This window comes from Somniosus microcephalus, chromosome 22 (genome assembly GCF_052327205.1).
Source record: "Somniosus microcephalus isolate GS21.2 chromosome 22, FLI_Smic_1.0, whole genome shotgun sequence".
NCBI classification, from domain to species: Eukaryota; Metazoa; Chordata; class Chondrichthyes; order Squaliformes; family Somniosidae; genus Somniosus; species Somniosus microcephalus.
The window spans coordinates 57,386,346-57,397,028 of record NC_141008.1 but is presented as its reverse complement, the minus strand read 5'-3'; the positions used below and the strand labels follow the sequence as shown (position 1 = coordinate 57,397,028).

The following is a 10,683-nucleotide window of genomic DNA, read 5'->3' as shown; positions in this document are numbered from 1 at the left end:
AACAGGCTCGAGGGGCTGAATGGCCTTAACCTGTTCCCACGTTAAAAATAGTCAAAATGAACAAATAACATGTCTTCCATCCAACCGCAAAGCAAAATAGACATCAGAATCTGTGGAAAGAGGCTAAGTCCTTTGCTCAGTATTGCCACTGTGTGATGGGTGCTGAGCTTGAATTGTCAGAGAAGGTACAGGAATCAAATCAGAAAATTGAGTGGCCTGGCTGACATACTAGTATACTAGTCTTCTTTCATCTCAGAAATCAGGTGATATGAAAGTCTACATTCTCAGAAGAACACATTGGGGTAAATATTCGGTTGCTTTGCACCTCCCATTAGCCCCCTAAGAGGGCGCTAATGGGGTGCAAAGCTGCTGGCGCCGGGCCGCTCGCGAAATTGACCAGACAATTTGCAGCGGCGCTAAACACTACCGCCACGATCTCCTGCGGCCACAGAACGTGACGTTAGTCGAGCGTGCAATGCCCCCGTAGCGTCCCGGACCAGATATTGAGTGGCGCCCCCTGCCTTACTGCCTGCCGCTAGCAACGACAGGTTATGGGGGAACGTTTGCAGTCGGGAAGGGACTGGGGGAGTGCTATTTAAAGGCGGCCGCTTCCTGTCTTTTTTTGTCGGCGACATTTTTGCACCACGCATTCTGAGAGAGAGAGAGACTTCTGCAGAGATTCAACGCTGTGTAAAGGAGTTTTGGGTACTGAGCAGCACTTTGCAGGTTCATTTTGATTTGACCTTCCTTGCATCGATTTAGAAGAGACTGTGGGGGCTGCACTCTGAGCTCTTTCCCTGGGCCTCTCCATTGTTCTTTCCAGCAGAATTGATGTACTGTTCTCTCCAGGCCAAGATTCGAGGCTGCAATGAGCAGGGTGTGGATGGAGAGCAAGATCGACCCTCCCCTTTAAGAACTGGCCGGCGCCAGTTTGTCTGTGTTCCATTGTTGACTGACATCACATGAGTTTTGCCAACTCTCTGAGGTAGCGCCTCGCTCCTCGGCGTTAGCGCCTTAAGAGAGGTGCGTAGTGCCTGATTTAGCGCTCCAATCACCTCCAGGGGCGATAGAAGCCAAGTTTGCAGTCGGAGGCGATAATTAGCGCCAGGTGCTAAACTTTGCGCCTGGCCGATAATTGCACCCCAAAAGGGGCGATACCGAATGATGTAAAAAGACTACTGAGCACTTGGTTTGAGTATAAAACAAGGCTTTAATCAACTGTTTCACAACCATGAGATTCTAGTTACATCACTAGTTCCTGGTTACAGAAACATCCTGAGCAAGCTGGGCCCACGCCCGAGTATTTATACTCCTTGGACGGCGCCACCAGCTGGCCGCCCAGTGTTACTTCATGAGTCATGATAAGATTCATGACTCCGAATTTCTCCCCCAATGAGTATTCCATTGCACATGCATGGCTCATTAGATTCTACAATGGTATTAAAGGTTATTGCGGAATACTAAGCATTAATCCCCAACTCAATATTCTTAATTGTTTATCGTATTCATCCCTGGTTATTTTCAGAAAATGCCTTCTTTTGTGCAATATGCATGAACTATAACTTCCTATATTCAAAAGTGAGATAATTCCTCCGTGTGTTAACATTTTAACCCAATGGCAAAGTCAAGCACCTACTATGAAATGAGGTTCCCTCTGTGTGTGAGGTATGATGAAAACGTAAATCCATTTATAAAGAACACGTTTACAATTTTGCACGGGCAAGATCTTCCCGATGTGACTTTGCCCCGATATAAATGTTAACACAGAGAGGATTTTTATCTCCTTAAAGGGCAACCATTCTAATTAAACGAGTGGGCACATAATTAACAATCTCGTTCAGTGAGAACACAACAATATGGTTTAAAAACTGAACTTATACTGCACGATCAGAGCTCTATGCACCACAGAATTGGTATCAGGAAAAATCATTGGGTAACTAAGGCAATCAATGTTTTTCATTTGGCCTTTGGCGTATTTTACCAAAGGTTTGATGTTATTCTGGTTCTACAGCCCGCCCATTACTTTATAATGTCTTTTCCAAATAAGTGCTGGATAGTAACCATTAACAATATTCTCCACCTGTTTCTTCCCACACTAGAGTACCATCAGCATTGGCACACTTACGAGGACTGGTACTATGGCCGACTTAATCCTGAAGAGATTCAAGAACATCACACGCCCGATCATGACGTCTTTCTGCACATCTCAAGGGTGAGAGCGTATTTCTTCACACAGAAGACAGCTGCTATGAGCTAGTAAGGGCTTTGTATCCATGTCTTTGTTACCTCCAGACTCGACTATTCCAATGCTCTCCTGGCCCGCCTCACACCTTGCACTCTGTAAACTTGAGCTCATCCAGATTTCTGCTGCCCGTATCCTAATTCACACCAAGTCCCATTCACCCATCACCCCTGTGCTCGCTGACCTATATTGGCTGCCGGTCCGGCAATGCCTCGATTTTTAAAATTTTCATCCTTGTTTTCAAATTGCTCTGTGGCCTCACTACTCCCTATCTCTGTAATCCTCCTCCAGCCCTACAACTCTCCGAGATCTCTACGTTCCTTCAATTCTGGCCTCTTGAGCATCCCCAATTTTTATCGTTCCACCATTGGAGGCCATGCCTTAAGCTGCCTGGGCCCTAAACTCTGGAATTCCCTCCCTAAACCTCTCCACCTCTCTCTCCTCCTTTAGAACATAAGAACATAAGAAATAGGAGCAGGAGTAGGCCAATCGGCCCCTCGAGCCTGCTCCACCATTCAATAAGATCATGGCTGATCTGATCCTAACCTCAAATCTTCTATCACTGTGCATCCACCCGAACCCATGTGATCTCCCGGGAGAGGCGAAAAACCAGATAAAGACCCAATGGCCAATTTGGGAGAAAAAAATCTGGGAAATTCCTCTCCGACCCATCTAGGCGATCGAAATTCTTCCAGGAGATCACTCTGTCCCTATATTTTCTACAGTACTTACCTTCTGTAAAGGCGATCTCCACCCCAGCCAGGAACAGGAATAAAACCATCTCCTGAAATCTAACACAGAATTAGAACACAGTAGGAGCAGAACCAGGCTACATGGCCCCTGGGCCCACTCCACTACCCACAGGGCCATGACCATTCCGAACCTAGACTCATGTCCAATTTCCTGCCCGCTCCCCGTAACCCTTAATTCCCTTTACTTCTAGGAAACTATCTATTTCTGTTTTAAATTTATGCTCCTTAAAACCTACCTATCTCTGTCATAATATCTCCTTATGTGGCTCGGTGTCAAATTTTGTTTGATAACGGTCCTGTGAAGCGCCTTGGGACATTGTAATACTTTAAAGGTGCTACATAAATGCAAGTTGTTGTTGTTATGTTCGCAAACTTGAAAGCAGCTCAAGGCTTTATCAAATCTGTTCTCTTATGCATACTTAATTATGATATCTGATAGGTAAGGCACAAGCCCAAAGAGAGGCATTACCCCAGTCAATAACATCTAATACAGTAAGTGCAGTGTACATTTCCTGTCCCATCACACTTCTCCATTTCCTGTCTGACAGATTCAATATCACATTCAAATTTATGTGTCATATTTAAAAAATAAATATAAAGAAACAAAAACAAAATGAGTAATTTTGAATGTAGGCATTCAAATGTAGGCATACAGCACAACCCCAGCCCAGCATGAGGTTGAAAAGGCCATCCGACAGCTGAAGAACAACAAGGCCTCAGGAGCAGATGGAATCCCCGCCGGGGCACTAAAGCATGGTGGAGAAGCACTATTAGCGCGAATACGTGAACTCATTTCTCTTATTTGGAAGGAGGAGAGCATGCCAGGGGATCTCAGAGATGCCGTAATCGTGATCACCTTCAAGAAAGGTGACAAGTCCGATTGCGATAATTACAGAGGAGTTTGCCTGCTGTCTGCCACAGGGAAAGTCATCGCAAGAATCCTCCTTCGTCTTACAGATGTTTAGTGTAAGGCCCATGCTCTCGTACGCTTCGGTGAAGGTGTTGACGATGGTTTGGAGTTCGACCTCCAGGTGTGTGCAGACGCAACCCCAGCAAAACTCTATAGGAACAGAAAATACCTGAGTCAGAATGTCTGCAGCCTTTTAATTGACCTTAGTTCAAAAGAAGACAAAGAAAGCCAGGGTCTAACTTGCAGCCTGAATTAACTCACCTCCTGTTTACTTAACGGCATTGGGCCTTAAAAGGACTCAGCTTCACCTAAATAGTAAAATAATGACATTACATGGTATAATCCTCCTGTTCTTATAAAGCAATGCATCATCTGACCTACTGTGAGCAATGCCACAAGATACTAAAAGAAATTCGTATGAATTGAACCACTGTGTACTGGGACTGAGATTTAACTATGCCAAACTGAACCTGATTTTTATCATGAGCCAAACAATACTGAGATTAATCCTTCTAACATTTGGAAAATATTTCACTGACCTTCAGGCAAGATGCTGGTCTACACTGGCAGGCCTTTGAATAGGACAAAAAAGGAGTTGCTGTATTAGTTAATAAACTATCATTTGTGTCCTAGGTATATTCCTACACCCATGCCAACATGTGGACTGGGAACCCTTGTCCCCAGGAGGTGAATGCTTCCTTTCACTTTGTAGATGGGATTGTCAACGGTGCAGCCTGGTATCCAATTGCTGGTAAAAATTATCTATATTTTCTGACAACTAATTACAAATATTGTACAAAGATATTAACGGATTAAAACGGGTGTCCAAACTGCAGCTGTGGGCCACACGCAATACCCGAGCTCCTAGCAATCGAGTCCTCCATGCCCAGGCAACTCAGTCCTATTTGGGCTTATCTTTCTCCCTCGCTGCTTTATAAGAACATAAGAAATAGGAGCAGGAGTCGGCCATTTGGCCCTTCGAGCCTGCTCTGCCATTCAATAAGATCATGGCTGATCTTCTACCTCATCTCCACTTTCCCGCACTATCCCCATATCCCTTGATTCCCTTAATATTCAAAAATCTATCGATCTCTGTCTTGAATATACTCAACGACTGAGCCTCCACAGCCCTCTGGGGTAGAGAATTCCAAAGATTCACCACCCTCTGAGTGAAGAAATTTCTCCTCATCTCAGTCCTAAATGGCCGACCCCTTATCCTGAGACTGTGACCCCTGGTTCTAGACTCCCCAGCCAGGGGAAACGCCCTTCCTGTAGCTACCCTGTCAAGCTCTGTAAGAATTTTGTAAGAGCTTTCTCCTCTTTGAATTTTGTGATCCTGGAGGTTTGGACGGGGCTGTTCTTAACTCCGTTGCCTCATTTGGTGGACAAATCAGAACACCTAGATCAGTTAGTGCCAGCAGCTTCAGCTATATGCAAATTAATGAGAACGTGGGTTTAAATCTCATTTGTAGCGAGAGGGTTTGAGTACAGGAACAAGAATGTCTTGCTGCAGTTGTACAGGGCCTTGGTGAGACCACACCTTGAGTATTGTGTGCAGTTTTGGTCGCCTTATCTGAGGAAGGATGTTCTTGCCATGGAGGGAGTGCAGCAAAGATTCACCAGACTGATACCTGGGATGGCAGGAATGACGTATGAGGAGAGATTGGGTCGATTGGGCTTATACTCGCTGGAGTTTAGAAGAATGAGAAGGGATCTCATCGAAACTTATAAAATTCTAACAGGACTAGACAGACTAGATGCAGGAAGGATGTTCCCGATGGTGGGGAGTCCAGAACCAGGGGTCACAGTCTAAGGATAAGGGGTAAGCCATTTAGGACAGCGATGAGGAGGAATTTCTTCACCCAGAGAGTGGTGAACCTGTGGAATTCCCTACCACAGAAGGCAGTTGAGGCCAATTCATTAAATATATTCAAGAAGGATTTAGATATATTTCTTAAGGCTAAAGAGATCAAGGGATATGGGGAGAAGGCAGGGACAGGGTACTGATTTTGGATGATCAGCCATGATCTCATTGAATGGCGGAGCAGGCTCGAGGGGCCGAATGGCCTACTCCTGCTCCTATCTTCTATGTTTCTATGTTTCTAATACTCGGTGAGCTTTTACAATTGGTGACTGAAAGAAATTAGTCCTAACAGAAAATAGTCAGCGTTGCCACCCCAGCAATTGCTCTCTGGGGAGCGAGGACACAATTAAATGATTCCTTTGGTTTAATTCCTTAAAATGTTTAATATCGCTGGCATAGCAGGACATTCTACTGAACAGCAAGGTGTGGGAAGATTTATTCTTGCACACCCTGGCGCCAAAAGTCTGGCACACTTCCACCGTAAGTCAGGCAGGAGTGCAGCAGAATGACCGTGAATGAGGCCAGGTCCTGGATACAGTGGGGCCTGACTCCTGCTCTCGCGAGACTTTGTTTGGAGCGGAGCCTCCATGGGAGGAGCGCAAGCGGAGCCTACCTGAGGTCTCCAGTCTTGGGTTATAGGCTGCACCCTTGAAGAAAAGGTGAGTACATTTTAAAAAAGGGGGCATTGCCAGGGCATCAGAGGAGTCATTTGTTGGGGGGGCTGGGTGAGTTGTGGCGGGGGGCGGGGGTGGTGGTGCCAGAACTCCCTCTAGAGCGGCCAGTCTTCACCGCATTTTGCAGCCTCCCAGGACTGGAGGGCATCCACGGGCCATATTCAAATGAGAGAATCACCCCCTGGCCTGACGCGCTCTGGCAGAGTCATCAGCAGAGGTTCCTAATGGGCTCCCGTTTGTTTCCAACCCGTTCCCACCACTTGGCCTAATGGCCTGAAAGTTGGTGAGGCCAAAGAGGTAAAGCTGTAATGTGACTGCAGTAACTAACCAATCCTTCCTTTCCACAGGTAGCATGCAGGACTACAATTACATGTGGGGTCAATGTCTGGAAGTCACCCTGGAAGTGTCTTGTTGCAAATATCCCCCGGTGGAGGAGCTCCAGCATTTCTGGTGGGACAACAGAGCCGCCTTGATTCAGTACCTCAAACAGGGCCATTTAGGTAACAGTTTGGCAATGTTTGTACAGGAAACTCTCGTTTAAATGGCACCTAAATATCCGGCATTCTCTATTAACCGGCAAAATTCTCACTCCGAAAACAACACCTCAATAACCGGCAATGTTGCCGAGTCCGAGTCTCCCGCGGTGGCTGAGTTAGTCAGTGGGGGTAGTTCTCCAAACTGCCACTACTCGGCTTCTTGGTGCTGTCGGAAGTTGGAACACCTCAATACCCCTGTAACAGGAGTCTGACTCTCCCGCGCTGCCGGTAGTCTCTTCTGATCCGCCATTTTACAGGGGTACTGTGTGTATCCCACGCTGCTGGTAGTCATTGCATTGCATTACCCTCAACTGGCAGTACTGTACTTAATCAAGCATCTTCCACCATCCATTTAACACAACATTCTGTAGGTGAGTACCCAATTACTGTATACAGGTAGACTATCCTTTATCCGAAAACCTCGGGACCAGCCGTGTTTCGGTTTTCGGAAAATTTCGGATTTCGGAAGGTGGGTCGGCGGGGGTCGGCGGGGGGGTCGGGGTCGGCGGGGGGGTCGGCGTCGGCGGGGGTCCGCGGGGGGGTCCGCAGTCGTGGCTTGTCCGTCGCTGCTAGCCTGGAATGCAATGAAGTTCCGCATTTCCACCAACAGGTCTGCTCAGCGTAAGTCGGCGGGGGTCAGGGTTGGCGGGGGTCCGCGGGGGGGTCGGCGGGGGTCGGGGTCGGCGGGGGTCCACGGGGGGGTCAGCGGGGGATCGTGCGCACGACTTACACTGACCCTCTGCTCAGCGTAAGTCGGCGGGGGTCCGCGGGGGGGTCGGCGGGGGGGGTCGGCGGGGGGTCGTGCGCACGACTTACGCTGACCCTCTGCTCAGCGTAAGTCGGCGGGGGTCCGCGGGGGGGTCGGCGGGGGTCCGTGGGGGTCCGCGGGGGTTCGTGCGCACGACTTACGCTGACCCTCTGCTCAGCGTAAGTCGTGCGCCACTCTGGTCATGTCGTGCGCACGACTTACGCTGACCGAAAAAACCTTCGGTTTTTAGAGGGTTTCGGTTTTCGGAAGTTTGGATAAAGGGTAGTCTACCTGTACTGCACATTTCTTGATTTTTTTAATTTTTCTTTGTTAAAAAATAGCCTCGGTAGATAACCCTCTCCGTCATCCGGAATTTTTGATCAACCGGCACCATCCCGGTCCCGTCGGTGCCGGATACCAAAGAGTTTCCTGTATCTTGTTTTTAAATACCTAGACCAGCAGTTCCTACAATTGAAACAAATGAGAGAGGGCAATTGTTGTTAAAGTTATAATGGGATTTGGAATGGTGGGGCACAGTTGAATCACTTATTAGTTATCTGGGTTGTGCCCATATATTTGGACAGCCTTTACTTTTATGTGGGTTAAAAAGAATGAAAGAAAATTGTTTTTATATTATGTACGAATGTGTAAACACAGCCCTCCCAACCCAGGGTATTCTTTGTGTACCTGTAAAAAGGATGAGGGGTGTCCTAATAGAGGCCTTTAAAATTATGAAGGGGTTCGCTAGGGTAGACTACCCTAGTTTCCACTTGTGTGTGTGGGGGGGGGGGGGGGCGGAGTCCAAAACTAGGGACCATAAATATAAGATAGTCGCTAATAAATCCAATAGGGAATTCAGGAGAAACCTCTTTACCCAGAGAGTGGTGAGAATGTGGAACTCGCTACCACAGGGAGTGGTTGAGCCACACTTCTTCTAGGAATGCCTACCTTGAAGAAGTTCTGCTCTTCTCTTCGACGGGATCTCCGTTTGGCTCTTCAACCTTGTTACACTTCACACCTAATCTGAGCTGTCTTTTGTCTCCACTTGTCCTATTACCATCTCGTCTGGTTTTGAATACCTCTTAATGTCTCTTTTACTTCTTTTGTTCTATCGCAGCCCTGCCTTCGATCTATTTCATTTCCTTTCCAGTTTTGAAAAAGGGTTTTGACCCGAAACGTCGACTCTAATTTCTCTCCACGGATGTTGCCTGGCCTGCTGAGTTTTTCCAGCATTTTCTGTTGTTACATCGGAGTAGTTGAGGCGAATAGCTTAGATGCATTTAAGGGCAATATAGATAAGCACATGAGGGAGAAAGGAATAGGATAGGAATATGGTGATAGGGTGAGATGAAACAGGGTGGGAGCATAAATATCAGCAGAGACCAGTTGGGCCGAATGGCCTATTTCTGTGCTGGAAATTCTTTAATGACAATTATGATGGCCTTCATAGCACAGAGGGGAATTTTCCCTTGTCTGTCGCTTCACACAGGTTCAATTTTCTTGCTTTGTGGATAGGCTCTTGCGACGCAGACATTTTTTATGGCTTCGGACTGAGAATGGCCAAATGAGTTCAAAACCAACCTAAGTTCTAGCTTTCTTTGTGAAGCACAGACCATTTTAAATGGTGTTCTGCTTTCCACAGTCCTGCTAAATAAACTGCGCATTCACAATCAATCGCATTGAACTCTGGGAGTTGTGGTTCTGGTCTAATCACAACATTTCTTAAAGACGGCGGGGGGGGGGGGTAATTTTAACCCCCAAAAAGCGGGTGGGTTGAGGTCGGGTGGGAGGTGAAATGTTAAAAATCTGAACCCCGACTCCAACCTGGCCACTTTCGGTTTTAATGGAAGCAGGCTGGCACTTTAAATATTATGATGAGGCTGCGTACTTCATTTGAAGCTCCAATTTAAATTTAACTTTGGCTGGCTGGTTTCCCAGGCCTTGGACAACTCGCCAGTTAAAGGGAGGCGGGGACTGCTGGATCCAGGAGGTAAGTGCCTTTCCACTTGCCTGCTGGATCCAACATTCCTGCTTCGCCAACCCCCCGCGATCGGACATCCCCCCCCGACTCTTCCGATCTCCCCCCAACCTCACCCTGCCCCTATCATGAGGCCTCTGATCTCCGATCCTTGGCCCCCGGCCCCCAACTGCCCCTCTGGTCTCTGATCTTTGGCCTCCGACCACCCCCCTCCGGCCTTTGGACACCCCACCCCCTCTCCTGCCTCTGATCCTCGGCCCCCGCCCCCCTCTCCCACCTCTGATCCTCGGCCCCCGGCCCCCGACTGCCCCCCTGGCCTCTGATCATCGGCCTCCGACCCCCCCCCATCTCCGGCCTTTGGACACCCCACCCCACCCCCTCTCCCGCCTCTGATTATCGGCCTCCGACACCCCCCTAACTCCGGCCTTTGGACGCCCCACCTCCTCTCCCACTTCTGATCCTCGGCCCCCGGCCTCCGAACACCACCCCCCCCCACCCCCGCAACTCCGGCCTTCGGACGCCCCACCCCCTCTCCTGCCTCCGATCCTCGGCCCCCAGCCCCCGACTGCTCCCCGGCTCCTGACTCCCCACTCTGGCCTTCCGACCCCCCTCCCCACCCAATCCTCAGCCATCGACCCCCGGTCCGGCCTTCGACCCCGGCCCCCGACCCTCTCTCCGGCCTCCGATCCCTCCCTCCCTCCCTCCCTTCTCTCTGCTACCCACCCGACAGCCAGCCAGCATCTCAACCTGGCTGGCTGTGGACTGGACACTGAGGAACAAATGTTAATCAGGCCCTGCATGTTAAATTCAGCAGGGTCTGAGGAAAACTCATTCTCCCAGGTTTCCCGCCCGCATTCCAGCACCCCACCCCTGCCCGCTCCCTCCCCATCTCCCAGTTAAAATTATGGCCTGGACGTGTGTGTTTGCACGGCACTGACTGTCTACAGAACCCCGTGTGGGAGATCAGCTTTGCTGTTAA

At 48.8% G+C, this 10,683-nt stretch overlaps 1 protein-coding gene across 1 annotated transcript in view; it reads left to right on the top strand.

Moving 5' to 3' along the window:
* LOC147102416 (carboxypeptidase D-like) overlaps positions 1-10,683 on the top strand; it is a 256,138-nt gene that overhangs the window by 218,470 nt on the left and 26,985 nt on the right. Inside the window, exons 28-30 of the mRNA XM_085964833.1 lie at positions 2,100-2,212; positions 4,538-4,655; positions 6,790-6,942. Of these exons, the coding sequence (XP_085820959.1) occupies positions 2,100-2,212; positions 4,538-4,655; positions 6,790-6,942 (384 nt within the window). The remainder of the gene's footprint in view (positions 1-2,099; positions 2,213-4,537; positions 4,656-6,789; positions 6,943-10,683) is intronic.